At 52.5% G+C, this 21,565-nt stretch overlaps 1 protein-coding gene across 13 annotated transcripts in view; it reads left to right on the top strand.

Annotated features, from left to right (window-relative positions):
* ANO1 (anoctamin 1) overlaps positions 1-21,565 on the top strand; it is a 225,918-nt gene that overhangs the window by 174,335 nt on the left and 30,018 nt on the right. For 5 of the 13 annotated variants that reach the window (XM_033205187.1, XM_033205196.1, XM_033205190.1 and 2 more), the window contains 5 exons: positions 12,212-12,294; positions 14,931-14,942; positions 15,541-15,612; positions 18,047-18,124; positions 19,087-19,161. In XM_033205187.1, the coding sequence (XP_033061078.1) occupies positions 12,212-12,294; positions 14,931-14,942; positions 15,541-15,612; positions 18,047-18,124; positions 19,087-19,161 (320 nt within the window). The remainder of the gene's footprint in view (positions 1-12,211; positions 12,295-14,930; positions 14,943-15,540; positions 15,613-18,046; positions 18,125-19,086; positions 19,162-21,565) is intronic. The other 8 variants (XM_033205192.1, XM_033205188.1, XM_033205198.1 and 5 more) reach the window with 3 other exon arrangements.

The following is a 21,565-nucleotide window of genomic DNA, read 5'->3' as shown; positions in this document are numbered from 1 at the left end:
TCCTTCTACTCTCTGGGTCCGAGGTTCACATCTGTAGAACGGAGACACGGTCCCGCCCCACAGGGTTGCTGGGAACATGGAAGGAGTCACTGCATGCAAAGCTCTTAGGGCCATGCCTGGCTTGTGCCTGGTGCCGGTTGATACGTTGCGCTGGCTGTTAAAAGTGAGCCGTTGCTTTTTGAAAATTTGAAAACATAGCCTTGGGCCCTAGGAGACTGAGCTTAAACCTAACCTCTCACCTTGTGCTTCGTGGCCTCTGTTCATTCAGTGACTTCTTCTCCTTTAGAAAAGAATAACAGCTGGCCAGGCGCGGTGGCTCATGGCTGTAATCCCAGCACTCAGGGAGGCCAAGGCGGGCGGATCACCTGAGGTCAGAAGTTTAAGACCAGTGTGGCCAACATGGTGAAACCCCATCTCTACTAAAAATACAAAATTAGCGGGGCATGGCAGCCTGCACCTGTAGTTCCAGCTACTTGGGAGTCTGAGGCAGGAGAATCACTTGAACCCGGGAGGCAGAGGTTGCAGTAAGCCGAGATCGTGCCACTGCACTCCAGCCTGGGCAACAAGAGTGAAACTCTATCAAAAAAAAAAAAAAAAATGGCCAGACACAGTGGCTCATGCCTGTAATCTCAGGAGACTGAGGCAGGAGAATCACTTGAACCCAAGAGGCGGAGGTTGCAGTGAGCCAAGATCACACCATTGCACTCCAGCCTGGGCAAAAAGAGTGAAACCCCATCTCAAAAAAAAAAAAAAAAAGAAAGAAAGAAAAAGAAAAGAATCACAGCTGAAGGTGGGTGAGGCTTATTTTGTGCCAGGCACTGCCATAAGCATCTTCTGCGTCCTGACTCACTAACTCCCCTGAAGGAGGTAAATAGATCTATTACCCCATTTGGAGGAAGAATAAACTAGGACAACTTTCCCAAGCTTACACCAGCTCTTAAGCAGGGCTTGAACCCCCGAATTCTGGTTTCTGAGTCCCAAATACTTTTCATAGCTTTTTTTTAGTTACAGGTTTTTGTTTGTTTGTTTGTTTGTTTGTTTTTTCTTTTCCAACTTTTATTTTAGGCTCGGAGGTTACATGCGCAGATCTGTTACATGGGTAAATTGCGTGCCATTGGTTTGGTGTGCAGGCTATTTTGTCACCCAGATAATCAGCACAGTACCCCACAGACAGTTTTTCCATCCTCACCCTCCTCCCACTCTCCACCCTCAAGTAGGCCCCGGTGTCTCCTGTCGCCTGCTTGGTGTCCCTGTGTACTCAACATTTAGCTCCCACTTAAAGGTGAGAACACATGGCATTTGGTTTTCTGTTCCTGCATTAGTTTAGTCCGCTTAGGACAATGGTCTCTAGCTCTGTCCATGCTGCTGCAAAGGCCGTCCTTTTATGACTGCGTAGTATTCCATGATGTATACAGACCACGTATCCTTTTTTAGTTTTTATTTTGAGACAGAGTGCCTGCCACCCAGGCTGGAATGCAGTGGCGTGATCTTGGCTCACTGCAAACTCTGCCTCCCATGTTCAAGTGATTCTCCTGCCTCAGCCTCCCAAGAAGCTGACATTACAGGCACCCGCCACCACGTCCAGCTATTTTTTCTATTTTTAGTAGAGACAGTGTTTCGCTCTTGTTGTCCAGGCTGGAGTGCAGTGGCACAATCTCAGCTCACTGCAACCTTTGCCTCCCATGTTCAATCAGTTCTTCTGCTTCGGCCTCCCCAGTAGCTGGGATTACAGCCGCCCACCACCACACCCAGTTAATTTTTGTATTTTTAGAAGAGACGGGGTTTCACCATGTTGGCCAGGCTGGTCTCAAACTCCTAACCTCAGGTGATCTGCCCACCTCAGCCTCCCAAAGTGCTGGGATTACAGGTGTGAACCACCACGCCCAGCCTGGACCAAATATTCTTTACCCAGTTAACCATTGATGGGCATCTTCGTGGATTCCATGTCTTTGCTCTCATAAATAATGCTATGGAAAACATATGCATACATGTGTCTTTATGGTAGAACAATTGATATTTCTTTGGGCATATACCCAGTAATGGCATTGCTGAGTTAAATGGTACTTCTGTTTTAAGTTATTTGAGAAATCTCCGTCTTGAGCCCCAAATACCTGACTCTAGGCCCTACTCCGCAGGCATTACTAACGGGCTCCGGCTGGCGTGTGTGCTGAACGTGTGCCTGGCTTATTCCTGACTGGATTACCTCCAAGTTTTTCTCTCGCCTAGAGGAGTTTCCCCGTCTGTCTCCACAAAAATACACCTCCTTCGCTTTGGGAGCTGTGCTGAGGACTGCCTCTGTGCCAGTCCAGGCTAAGGGCTCTGCTCTGCACCAGCTCTCTCTGTAACTCCACAACAGTCCCAGACCGAGGCTCTGTTCTTTTCTCTGTTGAAGATACTAAAGTGTTACCAGAAAGGGGTCTTGATCCACACCTCAGGAGAGGGTCTTTGGATCTCACACAAGAAAGAATTCAGGGTGAGTCCACAGTCTAAAGCAAAAGCAAGTTTATTAAGAAAGTAAAGGAGTGGTCCGGTACAGTGGCTCACACTTGTAATCCCAGCACTTTGGGAGGCTGAGGCGGGTGGATCACCTGAGGTCAGGAGTTCGAGACCAGCCTGGCCAACATATTGAAACCCCCCTCTCTACTAAAAATATGAAAAATTAGCTGGGCGTGGTGGCGGGTGCCTATAATCCCAGCTACTCGGGAGGCTGAGGCAGAAGAATCACTTGAACCCAGGAGGCGGAGGTTGCAGTGAGCCGAGATCGCGCCATTGCACTCCAGCCTGGGTGACAACAGCAAGACTCTGTCTCAAGAAAAGAAAAAAAAAGAGGAAGAAGAGAGAAGGTAAAGGAGTGAAAGAATGGCTACAGAATAGAGCATTCTGAAAGTAAGAGGAGGAACGTGCCCACCCTAGGTACAGTGCTTCTTTATATAAAGGATAACAAAGAAGGCCGGGCGCGGTGGCTCAAGCCTGTAATCCCAGCACTTTGGGAGGCCGAGACGGGCGGATCACGAGGTCAGGAGATCGAGACCATCCTGGCTAACACGGTGAAACCCCGTCTCTACTAAAAATACAAAAAAAACTAGCCGGGTGTGGCGGCAGCGCCTGTAGTCCCAGCTACTTGGAGGCTGAGGCGGGAGAATGGCGGGAACCCAGGAGGCGGAGCTTGCAGTGAGCCGAGATCGCGCCACTATACTCCAGCCTGGGCCACAGAGGGAGACTCCGTCTCAAAAAAAAAAAAAGGATAACAAAAAAAATCATAGGGAGATGTCACAAGCGTTTGTGATAAAAGATTAATTGTCTTAATTACTATATTTTGTGAAAATCAATATTATTATCTCTAAAGTAAAATTAGGAATGCTTTTGTTCTCAACATATCAGGATATCAGGACATTCCTGAGTCTGGGTCTGTTTAGCAAACGTTATCAATCTGTTCCCTTAATGTAAACATCTAGGCGCTGGGAATGCAGCCTGGCAAGCCCCAGCCTCATTTTTTCTCATCCTCACTCAAGATGGAGGTGCAGCAAGTCCCAGTCTCATTTTTCCTAGTCCTCACTCAAGATGGAGTTGCAGCAAGCCCCAGACTCATTTTTCCTTATCCTCACTCAAGATGGAGTCGCTTTGGTTGGAATGCCTCTGATAGAAAGAAGCACAGAGAGGGTAAGAGACTTGCCTGAGATCACACAGCTAACAGGTCCCCAACAGACGTCTCAGATGCTCACCCCGGCGCATCTGCCTCCAAGGTTTCAGCACGTGCCCTGGTCCCACCTCTCTGTCCAAACGTTCCCGGGGCCCTCATCATGGGCCCTCTTGGGGTAGCAGAAATGCACCGTGAGCCAGTAGTGGGGGGCACGTAGGCGTAGTACTGCCGAGCGCGCCAGCCCCCACGGGCTGTGGTTGTTCATTCGGTGGCCCTGTTTCGTGAAGCCAGCTTGCCTGTTGTGCAGTTCTTCGCCCCGCACCTAGCGCCTTGTGTCCCAAGAGCTGCGGGCCAGCCCCTTCCTAGCAGATGGCTGCACCCCCTGATACTGGGAGAGGGGACTCTGTGCCTGCTGACCCCGCAGGAGGCTCCGCTGCTTGTCTCACCCCTCCCTAGCTCCACTTCAGCCCTGGGAGATAACAAATGTGCCCCGACTGTCAAATAGAGTCAAGCACAAGTTCCGTCTGCACACTCCCATTTTGAGCGGGGGTGGGGGGAATTCACAAAAAAGCCAGGCCACTCCCACGAAGCACTTGCTTTAGAGAAAAGGAGCTTATTCTAAATCCACAGGAAAGAACCTACTGTGGCTGAGAGGTGTGAGCGGAGAGGGGAGGGACAAAGCCCCCGTCCCAGGCCCTTTTCACACTGGCTGTCAAGGGCAATTACCAGGGATGGCTCCTTGTGTGTTTTTTAATCCCTTATTCAGTTATTTGTTCTTTACCCTCTAAGGGATTATCTTCCCTCTGGTGTTTCTTCTCCTCTTGTGTCCTTTCTTTTCCTGCCTCCAGCTGTTCACATTTCTGCTCCTACAATGGCAAAGAGACATAAGCCTGTTACTGCCTGGCAGCCGGGAGCCTGGTCGTGGCCACCCGCCTGCCGGGGTGTGGGGCTCTGTATTCACGGTGGATGAATCACCTCCAGCCTGCTGTTTTAATCTTTGCTTCCACTGCACTGTGGGGTCCAGCTTTCCTGGAGCTGACATGTCGGTCCCAGAGCCTTCAGCTTGCTGCTGTCTGGGATTTCTGACATTTGAAAGCCTCAAATAAGATGTCTCATTAAGTAACGTTGAGCCCTATTTAGCTATTCACTTGGATCCATTTTCTGAAATTATAGCATAATAATGGGGTTTTAACTGCTTGTCAGTTCCACGAAGAACAAAGGAGTTTATCTGATTTGAGCCTGGCTGCAAAAAGCCCGAGAAAGATGGTCCCAACGTTAATGAAATGTCAGAGGTGGAACTGCAGTCCTTTCCAGGGCCTGGGCCTGAGATTTTACATGCAGTTGACAAGTCACCCAGCTGAGTCACTCCCAGCTAGGTGGGGACGAAGGGGGTGCACTGTGATCATCTGTCTGTGGGAACTAAACTTGTTCCAGGGATAAATAGGTAGGGTGCCTGGTGACTCAGAGCGAAAGGGAAGGCCGGAGGCCTTTGTGCCCTGCCCATCTCTGCACTCACGTGCAGGACCAGAGCTCTGCCCCGCCCCGCCCCTCCCCAGGAGACCCCTCTCTGACCACCAGTTCGTGGAAATGGAGTCTGCACTAAAGCAACATTGCACTTTTCGGGAACTGGAGGTTAGCGAAGGGTGGTTTCTATTCCCAGGGAGTGGGTGTCTTAGTCTGCTCCAGCTGCCATAACCAAACACCACAGACAGGTGCCTGCAAAAACAGGCATGTATTTCCCACAGTTCTGAGTGTGGAGAAGTCCAAGATCAAAGTGCCAGCTGATTCGGCCCATGCCTTGGCTTTCAGACAGCCACCTTCTCCCTGTGTTCTCAGGTGGCAAAGGCAGAGACAGGAAGCCCGTTCTCTGCTGTCTCTTCTTCCAAGGGCACGAATCCCATCACGAGGGTCCCACCCTCATGACCTCAGCCAAACCCAATCAGGCCCCAAAGGCCCCAACTTCATATACCATCACCTGGGGGTTAGGGCTTCCCTGTGAATTTGGAGGGATGCAAGTCAGGCCAGAGCAGGGGGTCACATTTCAAGGAGGGGACTGGATAGGGACCCCACATGCACAGTTTGGCAGGATGCACCCCTGCTTCGTGGTCATGTGTGACTGTGCCCTGCCTGCCTCCCAGAGCTGGTGGGCTGGGGGGTGGAGGGCAGAGGCTTGGAAGACGTGACCCCTGCCCATGAGGAGCACGAATCTCACTGGGGAGATGGGGCTGTCCACCAGGCGGCTGCAGAGCGGGTTGCAGCTCGCTCAGGGGAACCAGGAGAGCATTAGATGAAGCGCCTGAGATGTGCGCTGGTTTGGGCAACAGCATCTCAGGGGAGAGAGAGCTCAGAAAGGGTGTCCACCAGCCAGTCAAGGAGGGGCCGTGGAATTAGGGAAACTGGAGTGAGGCCTGAGTAGTAGAGACATTGGGATAGGTCGAGGCGGGGTGGGATGCAGCTTGGGAGGAGAGGCAGCTAATCTAATGGATGGAGGGATGGTTGGAGAAGGATGGCAGAAAGATGGAGGGGTCGGTACTTCCAGATGCCTGCTGGCTCGAGCGCAGCCTATGGAGCTTGTTCAGAATGCAGATTCCAGGGACCCTGGGTGACTCTGTAGGTCAGACAACTGCATTTTAACAAGCTCCTTGGGGAGATTCAGGAACACCCCAGATTCCCAGACCCACACTGAGAAATCCTGGAGGAAATGAACAGATTGCCCCCGCCATCGGTAACCACACATGTGTGTGTCCCTCCAGCCCATTCTCCTGTGGTTCCTCCAAGATGTAGCAGGCGCACATTAACACATAAGGGGAATCCACGCCCATCATTCTATCGTTCGCTTTTTGTAAAATGCAGTGAAATTCACACAACATAAAATTAACCATTTTAGGTGCAAAGTTCAGTGGCATTTAGCACGTGTTATGCATCCACGTCTCTATCTAATTCCAGAACATTTTGATGACCTCAAAGGGAAATCCTGTCTCCATGAAGTAGTCGGTCCCCCTTTTCCCCAACCCCAGCCCCTGGCAACTACCAATCTGCTTTCTGTCTCTATGGATTTACCTATAAATATTCTGACTATTTTATACAAATGGAGCGATACAAAATGTAGGCTCTGTCCTGTGCTGAGCCTCTAAAGGGGACACGTGGAGATCCCCACGACCAAGCTGGGCTGTAAGAGCGGTCCTCTGTCAAGCCCTTACAGAGACACGGGCCCCACCTTGAGCACCGCTTGTGGATGAAGTCAGGGACAGTCTATGATAGACCCTTTCAGGCAGGCGCTGGTAACAAGCCCATTTCTCAGAGACTGAGGTTGGCAGCAGTGTGGTCAGCTGCCCACGCTCACCCCGATGAGATCCCACGTAGACCTAGAGTCTTTTGCTTACCTGCTGTCTCTGTGGTGGAGTTTGGATGCCTCTGTGAGGAGTTTGTGTGTCTCTGTGCTGTGAAAATCAATGTGGGAAGGGACCATAGCCCAACCACCTGCTCCCGTCCGGCCTGGCTTCTCGCTCACTGCTACCCTCTGTGCTGTGTGCTGTGGTGACTCCTGGCTCCAGGTTTCAGGGGGTGGGCTTGTCCCTTTGACCACCTTGTAAGGCTGCCGCACTCAAGGCTGTTTCTTCATTGTGCACTCGTGGGTGGGAAGCCCCGTCCCTGATACCAGTTCATCTGGGCATGAGAAGGCCTGGGTCCAGGTTTCTGCCCTTACTTGATGAGTCCCCTGACGTCTCAGAACCTCATCTATGTGTCTATAAAATGGAGTGCGTCATCCCTGCGTGGAGGGGGCCGGGGCAGGATCTGAGGGGATCAGGCGTGGGAAAGCACCGTGCCCAGCGCCCTGGTGGCAGCTGGGTATTATACAACATTTGTATGAGGTGGTTGGCACATTGGCAAGGAGGACCAGGATTGGGAGCCTCAGAGGGCAGGAATCGGAACTCGTGTGGGTGAGGAGGGAGGACTCAGGAGCAGGAGAATTGCTTGCAGAAGATGGTGCTCAGGGTTCCTGCTGCCTTCGCTCACCCCGCTAGAAGGTGGTTCTTCATACTGCTCACAATACCAGCTTTGAGGACTGGCCACCAGGCGCAGCACGAGTCTTCGCATCTCCTTTCCTGCTGGCGAAGCCTAGACTCCACAGCTCCAGCCCGACGCTCAGTGTCCACAAAAGCCAGACAATAGGGCATGGTGGGGTCTGTGGCCAAGTGGAAAGGCATGCCCAAGTTTTGACAAAGCAACAATCATTGTTCAGCCCCAGCCTTCTGCTGCCAATGCTTCTGGCTTTTAAAGGAGAAGCAGGAAAGGCATAATTTTTATGTCAAATGTCTTTATTTTTTAAACGTGTCTGAGCCAAACAAGCCACATCTTGTGGCTTATCATCTCCACCCTCCACCCCACCCCCAGCCACCAGGTTACATTCTAGGCTCCAGTCTGCGTCCTGTTCAATCTACAGACAAGACACCTCCAGGACAGGGCCTTTGCTTCTGTCTGAAGACACAGTACAAATTTTAGAGCAAGAATACCACGGTTCAATGCCAGGTGCGATGGCTCACAACTGTAATCCCAGCACTTTGGGAGGCCAAGGCAGGCAGATCACTTGATGCCAGGAGTTCAAGACCAACCTGGCCAACATGGTGAAACCTTGTCTCTACTAAAAATACAAAAATTAGCCAGATGTGGTGGCATGCACCTGTAGTCCCAGCTACTTGGGAGGCTGAGGCAGGAGAATTACTTGAACTCAGGAGGCGGAGGTTGCAGTGAGCTGAGATCACACCACTGCACTCCAGCCTGGGCAACAGAGAGAGACTCTGTCTCAAAAAAAAAAAAAAAAAGAAAAGAATACCAGGGTTCAATACCAGCTACCAAGCTCTGTGACCTTAGGCAAGTTGCTTAACCTCTCTGTGCCCCCATTTCCTCATCCATAGATGGTACGCTTTAATAATCAGACTTGTGGCAACTACAGCTATTGTTTCCTTAGGGAAAGTTAAATATCTGCATGGAGAGTTTCTCCAGTATCGTGGTTCTGTGAAGACTCGAGTCCAAGAGAATGAGGTTCAAATGCAATGGCTGCTGCTCCCCTGCAGCTGACCTTGGACACAGCACTCTGAATCTCAGTTTTGTAAATGGTCTCCACTTTGTCAGTCTGTGAGTGGGAATCATCCTGCCTGCCTGTGGTCATTATGAAGATGAGATTGACTGATGTCTGTAAAATGCGAGTGCACAGATACGTCCTCATTAACTGGTGACTGTTGAGACGCTGCAAGCTGGCGAGTGCAGAGAGGGCGAGCCAGGGCGGCAGTGGGGTGAGTGTCATAACGGAGGCCAAGTCTGGGAAAGAGGAGGAGCTGGGAAGGCCGGGACAGGGAAGGTGCGTGAGTCAGGGTTCTCTGGAAGGACAGAACTAACAGGATATTGTACATATGAAAGGGAGTTTATTCAGGAGAATCGACAACTCACACGATCACAAGGTCAAGCCCCACAATAGGCCGTCTGCAAGTAGAGGAGAAGGGAAGCCAGCAGTGGATCAGTCTGAGTCCCAAACCCTCGAAAGCAGGACAGCTGGCAGTGCAGCCTCAGTCTGTGGCCAAAGGCCTGAGAGCCCCTGACAAACCGCTGTTGTAAGTCCAAGAGTCCAAAAGCTGAAGAACTCGGAGTCTGATGTTCCAGGGCAGGAAGCATCCAGCACGGGAGAAAGATGAAGGCCGGAAGACTGAGCGAGTCTGCTCTTCCACGTTCCCCTGCCTGCTTTTTCTAGCTGTGCTGGCAGCAGAGGGGATGGTGCCCACCCAGATTAAGGGTAGGTCTGCCTCTACCCCCCACACTGACTCAAACGTTAACCTCCTCTAGCAACACCCTCACAGGCACACCCAGAAACAATACTTTGCATCCTTCCATCCAATGAAGTTGACACTCAGTACTAACCATGGTGGCAGGTAAACAGGCCAACTCTGCAGGTGTGCGTGGAGCCAGCCCTCCTGGGCAGTGCTCAGCCCCAAAAAAGCATCGTAAAAGGGCGTTGTTACCCTGGGTGGGCAGAGGAGGACAGAAAGAGGCAGCTTTCATAGCCCAGTGGAGGAGCAATGGTCGGGGGCCTTGCAGACCAGGCGGAGACCAGGAAACGGCTGGCCTCCTCCACCGCTCCAGAGCAGCTGCAGGGGCCCAAGGACATCTTCAAAGAGGCAGAGACCTCCCCGCATTGCCTCCTGGGAAGGGTGCCCGCCGCAGATGGGCCACTCTCACCGTCTGCCTCCTGAGGGTCAGGGGCCCTCGGGGGTTGGGGGCCTCCTCCTGGGCCCCCATGGCCCCCCTTACCTGCCACAGCCAAGGCACTCAGTGCGTGTCTGCTGAGTGGCTGGGTTTCCGGCAGGTGTTTCAGCGATAGCCGTTCCCTCGCCTGCTCAGCTCTGCCTCTTGGGAAGCCACGTTTCCCAGGCTCCCTAGCTCTCCCTCTTCCTAGTAGGTTCAGCCAGTGGGAAGCCCTTTTGGGAAATCAGAAGGCGGAGGAAGGGAGCAGCCAAGATATTGCTCCCCATCTCCCTCCACTTCCTGGGACATCCCCAGCAATGACTGCGTCTTCTCTGGGCTCTTGACTTCCTCCTGGGAAGCCCTTCCTCCGTGATCCCAGCTTCTTCTGGGCAGCTCCAATTTCTGGCTCCAGCATGGGCGCTAAGCACCTCCTACTGTCCTGCCATGCTGAAACAGATGCCAGCTCCTGCTGTGGGTCATCTCTGGGTGGTCCCACCATCCCCCATGTGGCTTCTCAGCTTTTCTATTGCCTGTGCGAGCAAGTCCCAGGATTAAATTACCCCACTGTGAAAGATGTGGGTAGGGGGGGTCCTATTTCCAGGCTGGGCCGGTTGATACAGTTGCCATCCTAGACAAACCAGTGCATGCTCGGAAGCCCCATTCACACCTCGCCTTAATGGGAATGGGGTGTGTTATGCATAGACTCACATCCTCTGAATCAGGTTCACACCCACGACTTCCGTTCTTTCCTGCCACACGTTGCCTTCAGTTAAGGGCCACATTTGTGAATTCACTCTGCACATTCACCGTCACACAGCCCATTTTACTTGCACATCAGTGCTGCTGCTTCTCAGATAAGCCATTTGATCCCTCTGAGCCTCAGTTTCCCCCTCTGTAAAATGGAGGGGGTGGGAATAGTGCCTACCTCGTATGATCACTGTGAGGCTTAAATAACACTGATACTTCCTCACTGATACTCCAGGTCTGATTATTAGAGAGCACCATTTTACGGATGAGGAAACAGAGGCACAGAGAGGCTAAATAACTTGCCAAAGGTCACAGAGTTCACTGGTTGGTATTGAACTCCCATATTATTGCCCTAAAATTTGTACTAAGCATCTTCAGACAAACGCAAGGGCCCTGTCCTGGAGAGGTCTGTAGATTGACCAGCTCCCAACAGTGCCTGGCATGGAACAGCTCGAGAATCGTGAGCTCTGAGGAACTCTGGGGCCTTCCTGTTACTCTGCCCCTCAGCCTCTGCAGATTTTCTTTTGCAGGGAGAAGCGATCAGGATAAACACTTCGGCCAGGGGCATCTCCTTTTGCAAGCTGTGTGCTCGCAAAAGTCAGTCATTCAGTGCCTACTCGAGCACCTGTCTGTCCCAGGCACCTCTGGGAACCGGGGACCCAGGGGAACGAGGCCCCATCCCTGCCCCACACACAAGTCATAGGACAGGGATCCTGATGGAAGGCAGCACTGACACCGTGGGCAAGACAGACGAAGGCTGAGGAAGGTCCCGAGAGGAGCTGGGTTTTTCTCACACTAAGGGGGATGATCAGTGGCTTCCTGGAGGAGGCGGCATTTGAACCATGCTTTGTCTGTTGGGAATATGAAGCCGAATGCAGCAGCTGCCAGTGCAGTTCAGCAGGCAGACTCCTGGAGTGTTTTGAAGCCCAAGTGAGTGAGTGGCCTGGGCTCACCCCTCGTTCCTCCTGACCTCCAAAGGGGGTTCCCCAAGAGCAATGGGGCAGGATGGTTGAGGCATGGGCTCTGGGACCAGGCTGCCCATCCCTCACTGACTAGCTGGGTAACCTCGGTTGGGACTTGAGTGTCCCATGCCTCAGTTTCCTCATCTGTAAAAAGGGAGAATGACAGTTCCTGCCCCACAGAATTGGTGGGAGGGCTGAGCACATGAATTCAGATCAAGTTCTCAGCCCAGTGCATCATCCTCGCTCACCAAACACCGATAAAAAAGAAAAGAATGCCTTGGCTGGGCGCAGTGGCTCACGCCTGTAATCACAGCACTTTGGGAGGCCAAGGCAGGTGGATCACCTGAGGTCAGGAGTTTGAGACCAGCCTGGCCAACATGGTGAAACCCTGTCTCTACTAAAAATACAAAAATTAGCTGGGTGTGGTGGCTCATGCCTATAATCCCAGCTACTCAGGAGACTCAGGCAGGAGAATTGCTTAAACCCGGGGAGCGAGATTGCAGTGGGCCGAGATCGCGCCATTGCACTCCAGCCTGGGCAACAAGAGCAAAACTCTGTCTCAAAAAAAAAAAAAAGAAAAATGCCTTTATGTCATTGGAAATTCTGGCTTTGCCCCTGCCCACAGCTGCCACCTTCATGGAGCACTGGAAGCGGAAACAGATGCGGCTCAACTACCGCTGGGACCTCACGGGCTTCGAGGAGGAGGAGGTCAGTGGGTTTGGCGCCTTGCGCGTCACGCCCTTCCCCCACGTTCCCCCTGCCCCAGGACCTCCTTGGGACTTACACGGAGGCCCAAGGTCAGAAAGCACTCCTGGTCCAAGCTGAGGCAAGGCTGCCCCCCGCCCCCCGCCCCCCGCCTGCCTCGCCGCTCATCACCCTGGCGTTCCGAACGCCGTCCGTGGCCAAAGTGACCATTCCCTGTCTGCTGAAGTGTTTTCATCCCCATGCTCACGTGGACACGCCAGCCACCAGCGTGGTCTCAGGCACATGCCAGGGCTCACCACACTGACCTCATGGCGTCTGGGGCCTGCCCAGGCTGTCAGCACCACCCGTGGAGGTGGAGAGGGAATGGACACTGTCCATGGGTCTCCAAAGGTGACCGTGAGCATCTGCCTCCCTGGGTGCCAAGCCTGCATTCCCTGGAGCCAGCTCTGTGCCTGCAGCCGGGTGTGGCTGACAAGAGGGAACGGATTCTTTACTAACGTAGAGGGAAAGCTAGTGTCTGGCATCCTCATGCTCCAGAGAGAGGGACATTCAGTGTTACGTGGCCCCTGGGATGCCAGGTGAACTGTACTCACAGGAATCCCAAGTCCAGCAGGAATTCCCTTCAGGATAAGTGGGAATGAAAAGGAGTAATAGTCCCCACAATTAGCCTTGGTGCACAACAGAGGCGATCTCATGCACACGCTGTAAGGTGCAACCATGCTGACCACTATTTAATGTTATAAAACATGCTCCCCACTTTTTGGGAGACAGGGTCCCCCTCTGTCACCTAAGCTGCAGTGCAATGGCATGATCATAGCTCACTGCAGCCTTGACCTCCCGGGCTCAAGCCCTCCTCCCATTTCAGCCTCCCAAGTAGCTGGTGCCACGGGCACACACAACCACGCCTGGCAAATTGTTTAATTTTTTGTAAGAGTCAGGGTCTTGCTATGTTGCCCAGGCTACACATTCTCCTTTTAAAAAGAGAAACTTTTCATGCATTTTTATTGTAATGTGGACATTTCTTTTAGAAGATATTTTTCTTTTAAAGGATTTTTTTCTTTAAAAACTTTTTTTTAACTTTTCTGTTGTATTTTCTCACACAATCTGCTCCCTCTCACACTGAACCCATGGGTCACTCTTCAGCCAAATGTGCCAGCTTTGGGCTGACAATATTGTCAACAGACAAGGGGACTAGAGTTTTCTGGGAGAGGTACAGCAGCTCAGAGGGTACAAGACGGGCCTCTGCAGCCAGGCTGCCAGAGTTCCATCCAGATTCAGCACCAGCCTTGCTGTGTGACCCCAGGCAGATTCTTAACATCTCTGTACCTCAGTATCCTCACTTGATGGCATTTGTAGGGTCTCAATGGATCAATAGATATAAAGCACTTAGAACCCGGCCCAGCACACAGTGCCCCGTAAATGGCTGCCCAGCTTGTGGCCACTGGGCCACACCTTTACCTGCCCAGATAACAGCCTCCACCCTCTTCCTCAGCCGGTCTCATTATCCTGTCCACAAATGACCAGGCAGAGATCAATGCAACCTGTCCACAGCACACAGCTCTGCAGGGCAGAGCAGGGACACAGCCCAGAGCCCTGTCCATGGCGGGGGCTCTCTGGGTGTTCTCTTCCCTTGCCGTTTCAATTAGAAAGATTCAAATAGAAAAAAAAAAGCGGTCACTGTCTTGTTCAGAAGTCGATTTCAAATGTCCTTTCTGTGATGTCCCTGTGGCTGGGGAAAGTTGGCAGTGAGGTCCAGTCCCCTTTGCTCAACGCCTTGGGGTCCCATTCCCTGATCTCCTGACCCCGATGGTTTGGGATCTTGATTTTGGGGGTGACGACCAAAGTCACTGGGCACACACAGTGCCAAGGGGCCTGAATGAATTTCCCAAAGTGAGCCACTCGCACCCCCAGCAGCTGGTCAGGGCCTCCTTTGGGAGTAATAACCACAGGCGAACGGGACCTCCCCTCCACATGGCCTGAACCCCGGACTTCGGTACTGAAGCAGAAGGACACTTGTGTCCCATCATGTGGCACATGTGTGCCTTAGCTGAGTCTGAGACATTTCAGTCCAGCACTGAAATTTGGAAATTTGGGGAATTTCCAAAACCATGGGAAAGGCCACAGCTACTAAAGCCACAGCCCAGTCACCCTCAAGCAGCAGTAAACCTTAATGGAACCCAGGGTCACCCACCCATCCCAGCTCACCTGCATCCTTTACCTTCATCCTAGTTCTTAAGAAAGTTGTCTTTAGGGCCGGGCGCGGTGGCTGACACCTGTAACCCCAGCACTTTGGGAGGCCAAGGAGGGCAGATCACGAGGTCAGGAGTTCGAGAGCATCCTGACTAACATGGTGAAACGCCGTCTCTACTAAAAATACAAAAAATTAGCTGGGCGTGGTGGTGGGCACCTGTAGTCCCAGCTACTCGGGAGGCTGAGGCAGGAGAATCACTTGAACCCAGGAGGCAGAGCTTGCAGTGAGCCAAGATCACGCCATTGCACTCCAGGCTGGGCAATAGAGCAAGACTCCATCTCAAAAAAAAAAGAAAAGTTGTCTTTAGTGGACAGGTCCTATTTCTAAAATAACAACCTAAATAATGACATCTTTGTGTTTTTGTTTTTACTTTTCTGGTTCCCTGAAGGAGGCTGTCAAGGTTTGGAATTTTTTGTCGCTCCTCTATCTTCCCACGGCCTGTCTCCCTGGGAGAGGGACCTTCTCTTGCACCTAATCTGTTTCTACCATACGGTTCCCGCAGTTTCTCCACGCAGGCGGGGTCTCTGCTTTCTCTCAACCTCCGGTCTCTCCTAACCCATTCTTCCCTTCCAGCACCCTTCACTGATCTGCTCTGAGCTCCCCAAGGCCTGGCACCTCTGGGCTGCCCGCGCTTGCCGACACTTACTGCGTCTCTTCCGACCCCCACAGCTCCTCCGTAGAACGTTCTCAGGGCCAGTTCATGGCTGGGTGTTCACTGCAGCCTGGTACAGGCTTCTCCACCTCTAGGAGGACACAGAGGCCAGACTCGGTGGCCCTCTCAATGGGCTGGGGTTCCCCACAAGCGGGATAATCCTGGGTCACTATCCAGACCACAGACGGGGGGATTACATTGGAAATATTCTCGGCAGCCAACTATGAACTGGACCCAAAGGGTGCCCGAGGCTAATCCACGGACTGATTTGTCAAATATACTGACACTGAGGAGTTTCAGACTCACAATTAACAAGGCCTCCATCTTGACTTGGTTTCATTCATAGGATCATCCTAGAGCTGAATACGAAGCCAGAGTCTTGGAGAAGTCTCTGAAGAAAGAGTCCAAAAACAAAGAGGTATGGTGGCCACTGCGGGTTAACTTTCCCAGCAATAAAACACTGTGTTCATCAACAATGTAGACCTGGGATCAGCCCAGATAACAGAGATTGTAGGCAGTGTAACCCTATGTTGCAGCTGCTCAACTCTGCCATGGTAGCAGCAAAAGGAGCCATAGACAGTAGGTAAACACATGGGCCTGTGTTCCACACACTGTGTTCCAATAAAACTTTATTTGCAAAAACAGACAGGGGGCCAGATTTGGCCGAAGGGCTATAGTTTATCAAACCTCCTCTAGATCTCTGTCTTGATGTATCCTGAGGGTGATCTCAAATTTCAGCAAGCATTTCAACCCCAAGAACCATGTGGCTTTGAGGCTTCAAAACTTTTTCACAGTACACCCCTCCTATTCTATATCAAACAACGAAACAGACGCCTTTGCCAAACCAGCACCCCTGAGCAAATGGCCAGTTCCTTGTTTCACTCAGACTGTGAGAATGAGGGTGAGACATGTTTTGCAATGTTTTTGAGGTCATCATCTTTTTATAATAATTGCTCTTCTTTTTCCCCAAATATCTCATTCAAATTAAGTCGTATTCTCGAAGGATTCAGCCAGGATTCAGCCAGGATTCTCGAAGACCTCCAGAGGTGCTTGCCAGCTTTGTTTGTTTGTTTGTTTGTTAAGACAGAGTCTCTCTCTGTCACTCAGGCTGGAGTGCAGTGGCGTGATCTCGGCTCACTGCTCCCCCCCGCCTCCCAGGTTCAAGTAATTCTCATGCCTCAACCTCCCGGGTAGCTGGGACTACGGGCGTGCACCACCGTGCCCAGCTAATTTTTGTGTTTTAGTAGAGACAGGGTTTCACTGTGTTGCCCAGGCTGGTCTCGAACTCCTGATCCCAAGAGATCTGCCTGCCTTGGCCTCCCAAAGTGCTAGGATTACAGACGTGAGCCACAGTGCCCAGCAAAGTTTTTTTAATGGTGTTTTTCACATGATATGGGACAAGCAGGCATGGAGTTCCTGGCCTTGTCAGCTTCTAACGGAGCCTGGAGATGCCCGCACTGAGGGATGAGGGCAGTCGTGGGAGCTCTCACAGGTCCCAACCTTGTGTCATATCTACATTTTCAGCCTTGGGGACCGATCAGGACAAACCCCTGGATTTATCTTTCCTTGTCAATGTGTCAGGGGACAGTGCTCCACAGGTTCAAAGTGGTCGGGGGTTGCAGTTGCCAAAATCCCATCTGGAGGGTAAAGTGGGTTCTCTAGAAAGCCTCCTCCCAAGGCCCAGCTCTTCAAACACAATGAGAATTTGGGGTACAGCTCAGTCCTCCTATAGCCAGGAAGTACGTCTTTTTAAACACCCCTGAGGATCTGGGCAGGACTGAAAGGTGTGCAGAATACAACCATGAAAGCAGGAGTTATTGCCCTAAAATAGACTGTCTGTCTGACTTAACACATCGGACATGCACGCCCGGTGCCAGCTGCCCTCTGAACTGGCCCTTCAGGCCCTCTGCCCCTCATTCCCTCCTGGGAAGGCAAAAGACCTGGATGCCACCATCTCTAGGGCCCTGCAGGCGTCCGGCGTGTTTTCAGGGCAGCGTCCCGGCCCCCAGCCTGGGTGGAAATGTCCGTGTGTGGCCCCCAAGATAACCCACCCTGTAGCTGTGTGGTCGCACCTCTTAGAGTGAGCATGGGTGGGTATTCCACTCCTTCCTGAGGGGGAGAAAAGGGCTTTGTGGTACACACTATGTCCATTTCAGGCAAGGGACCTAACCAAGCCACAACAGCGAATCTGGGCAACGGGGCCGGAAGGAAGACACCTCTTAGACACAGGGTCCCTCTGCCTCTGTGGCCCGTGGCTCGCTTTCAGCCCAGGCTCTCAGATCACAGGAAAGCAACAGAGGCATGGGGGTTTATTTTTGCAGAGCTCAGAGGTACCCCCAGGCCCTGTCTGCTTCTGATGGGCCGTACCCTTTATTTCCTCCTCCGTTCCATTTGGCTCCCAGCGGCTGCCCTCTGGTTTTGATTTCCCTCCAGCTATGGCACTGAATTCATTTATGAAAAGAGGCCTACCACCTAATTGGCACATGAGCTTGGGCTTCTGGGTGTGGCTTCCTTCCTGCTCTCATAAGATGCTGGTGTCGGCCGCTACCTCCCGCTGGAATCCAGCTGCATCTGCGAGGTGGAGCCTGATGCGGTCCAGTGGAGGGTGCGTGCTGGAGTCTCTCCTGTCTCCACCACCTTGGTTACAGATGTTCTTTCCGAACGTGGGTCTCTGCCGTCTCTTATCTGTTTAAAATGCCCAGAACCCGAGTCAGCCTTGGCAGTGAGCTTACAGCCGGCACCGGGAGAGGCCAGCCTGCTGCCAAGATGGGGACGGTTCCCTGGGCCCCGCGGTCTGTGGCCCGCCTCCCGCTTCACCGCACGGTGCTCTCTTTCCCCCCACCCGCCCTCAGAAGCGCCGGCATATCCCAGAGGAGTCAACAAACAAATGGAAGCAGAGGGTTAAGACAGCCATGGCGGGGGTGAAATTGGTACATTTTTATCTTGCGGGCAACGCGCGTCTTGACTGTTTGCAGGCAATCAAAGTCGATTGTGTTTTTCTTCAACAAACTGTTGTTGTTGTTTTTTTTTTTTAACATTCACATCCATGTTTCTCTGTCTTCCTTCGGCACCCAGTGAGCCCGGCGTGTTGCGATGGCACTGCATGGCTGTGGTGGGTCTGCGGGGGCGGGGGCGGGGGGGCTCTGGCTTGATTTGGAGCTCGTGAAACGTGCTTGTCACAATTGCCTGCAAGCGATTCTTGGTCTTCTCGTTAACACGCATGCCACCCACCCCTGGAATGAGTGGCCTCCGGTGTCATGCCCCTGTCCACATTCTGTGACCTAATACATGCATTTTCCCATGGAAAAAATCCACCCCATTTGAAACATCCCGGTTAGTGATGAGCTTCTACCTAGGGTTTCTCCAGACCAAGCCAACCTTGGGTGCTGAGAGCCTTCGGGCCATGTGTCACCACAGACGACGTTTGAACTTGTAGTGCTAGCTGCTTGTTTCGACTTGCTCCACAAAGGAAAAATAACTATTATGGTCTGGGTGGCACTGGGAAAACATCTTCCATCTTCTAGACTTACAAGTGAGACTTTTAGCTGAAGAAATGGACTCCAGGTCCAAGCTTCTCCCAGACGTGGGTCCAACAGTCTTTAGAAAGGCAGCTGGCATTACAATGCCCTGTACACAGAGGAATCACAATGTTTAACGGCTCTTAGTCCCGTTATCCTGTGACATAGGTGATAAACCCCCAAATGCTTCTTGGAACCCTATGCGTTTGCACTGGCTCATCACCTGTGGGCATTTTTGAAGGTTTTTCTGAGTATTTCTGTTGTTCAAGTTGTCCCTGGGCCCACGCGCACACACACCCCCCCCCCACACTGACACACAGGTATGTCTCATCGTGATGGTTCCAGCCAGTGACGGGCATCGTTTTGTGTTATAGACTGACAAAGTGAAGCTGACCTGGAGAGATCGGTTCCCAGCCTACCTCACCAACTTGGTCTCCATCATCTTCATGGTAAGTTCCAGAAGGGTAAGGCCAGAGGAAGTCAGGAGAAACCGTAAGGAAGTGATTGGCGTCAGCCGGGCGTGGTGGTTCATAACTGTAATCTCAGCACTTCAGGAGGCCGAGGCGGGCGGATCACTTGAGGTCAGGAGTTCGAGACCAGCCCGGCCAATATAGTGAAACTCCGTCTCCGCTAAAAATACAAAAATTAGCTGGTGTCGTGGTTCATGCCTGTAGTCCCAGCTACTCAGCAGGCTGAGGCAGGAGAATCGCTTGAACCTTGGAGGCAGAAGTTGTAGTGAGTAGAGATCACGCCACTGCACTCCAGCCCGGGGGACAGAGCAAGACTCTGTCTCAAAAAAAAGAAAGGAAGTGATTGGTGTCCTCTAAGACCTGATTCAGCCTTTCACGTGGCAGTGCCATTGGTCCCAGGGTGCGCCAGCCCCATCTGCTCAGGGCAGTGGGTGGGTGGGGAAGACTCACCACTATCCCTGAAATGGGAGGGGACCAGGGTTCCAAAGTGACCCCCAGTGGGGGCTTCACACGCCAGGGGGTGTGTGAGATTACTTCAGTGCTCCCTGATACACGGCTTTCATTTTGAGAGACATGATTATTTAACTATCCAGTCATTCAAGCCTGGGATTCAAAGATATCATTTAAGATGAAACTGAAGACTTTTTAAGAAAACCGTTAAATTGGCTGAGCACTTTGGGAGGCTGAAGCAGGAGGATTGCTTGAGCTTAGGAGTTTGAGACCAGCCTGGGCCACATGGCAAAAACAAAAATACAAAAATTAGCTGGCGTGGTGGTGTACGCCTATGGTCCCGGCTATTCGGGAGGCTGTAGTGGGAGGATTGCTGGAGCCTGAGAAGTCGAGGCTGCAGTGAGCTGTGGTTACATCACTGTATTCCAGCCTGGGCGATAGAGCAGGACCCTGTCTCAAAAAAAAACTGTTTATTCTGTGACCAGAACATGACTTGAGCCCTGATACAGGCATCAGCATTAAATTAAGTAAAAACAATTTTTAAAAGTTTTTAAAAAGAAAACTATTAAATAAATAACACACACACAGGACACGATAGTGCTACTCAGGGGACTGCAGGTCTGTGACGTGGCTCGTGGGCAAACATCCTGTGGCTTTTAGGGGATTTCAATCCCAGGGATTTCAACCCCCGGTGGATTCGGCCTTGCCACATACTAGCTGTGTTTCCTTCACCCAGCAAGTGCTTGGAGCCAGCTGTGGTCATGTTGAAATGACCCTGCCCTCGTCCAGTCCCACAGCTTGAAGGCAGCGCCTCCTGCGGCCACCTAGCCCCGAGACCTGGTACTCGGGGACCCAGGTTGGCAGCTGTGCACTGAGGGTCTCACCAGAGCGTCTCTTTCAGTCCTTGCCACTGGCCAGTCCTGGTACCATCCCTCTCCTGCTGACACAGAAACTAAAGCCGGAAGACTGCACCCTCTCCTCTGGCGCCAGCCACAGGCGGTGCCTGTGGTCCCCATGTAGTCACTGGCATATGCCTGCAGAAGCCGGTGCCAACTGGACTGCCTGCTCCAAGATCCATGCCATTCCGTAGGAACTTGGAGAGACAGAGGCAGGGGGCTGTCTTTGTTGTCTGGGTTGAGTGAGGGGCCAAGGGCCCCCTGATTGAGTCATGGAAGCAGCGGGAAGATCCAGTGTCCCCTCATGCTCTCAGGTACAGTTAAGAGGGACCCCGGGCAACATAAAGAAGTCCAGAGAAGGGTGGCCTCCGTGGTGGGGCCTGCTCATCCCCGTCACCTGGAGAAGGAGAGCCCCTCAGTGGGAGCTGGGGGCTGTGGTGCTCTCCAGTGACTTGGTGAGAGGGCAGCTGGCCTCGTGTTGAGGGGACGTGTCCCCTCTGGCCAGGTGCCAGGCGAGGGGGCTGGGAGATAGCCAGAGCCTCCCCATCCCTCACCCAGCAGAGGCTAGCCTGAGGTCCAGCCACTCCCACTGCAGAAGCAACAGCATTGTTACAGAAGGGCCGGTGAGGGGCCGGGAAGGAGGTGGCCGTCTAGGGCTGGTCTGGTGGCCTCACGGTACCATCAGAGTCACTGCCTTCTCTGACCTTCTGCTCACCTGTCCTGGGAGTGGGAGTGGGTCCCCTCTTGGTCACAACATGGCTGCTGCACCTCCAACATCACTTCCACTCTCCAGGCTGGAAGAAGGGGAAGGGCGGGGGAAGAGATGGGCCAGGGGTGGCAGCCCCTGTCTGAAGGTGCTTTCGCAGAAGACCTGCCATACCTCTGCTTGCATCTCATTGGTCAGAACTGGTTCACGTGGCCACCTCCTCTGCAGGGAGGCTGAGGAATGAGCACACACTGCCGTCTCAGCAAGGCAGGATGGTAGAGGAAAGACAGAGAGGATATTGGATAGGGAAGTAGCCAGCTCTTTTCCCAGC

Source organism: Trachypithecus francoisi, unplaced genomic scaffold (assembly GCF_009764315.1).
Source record: "Trachypithecus francoisi isolate TF-2019V2 unplaced genomic scaffold, Tfra_2.0 Lachesis_group8, whole genome shotgun sequence".
NCBI classification, from domain to species: domain Eukaryota; kingdom Metazoa; phylum Chordata; class Mammalia; order Primates; family Cercopithecidae; genus Trachypithecus; species Trachypithecus francoisi.
The sequence above is the reverse complement of the archived record's forward strand: the minus strand, read 5'-3'. Positions and strand labels throughout refer to the sequence as shown.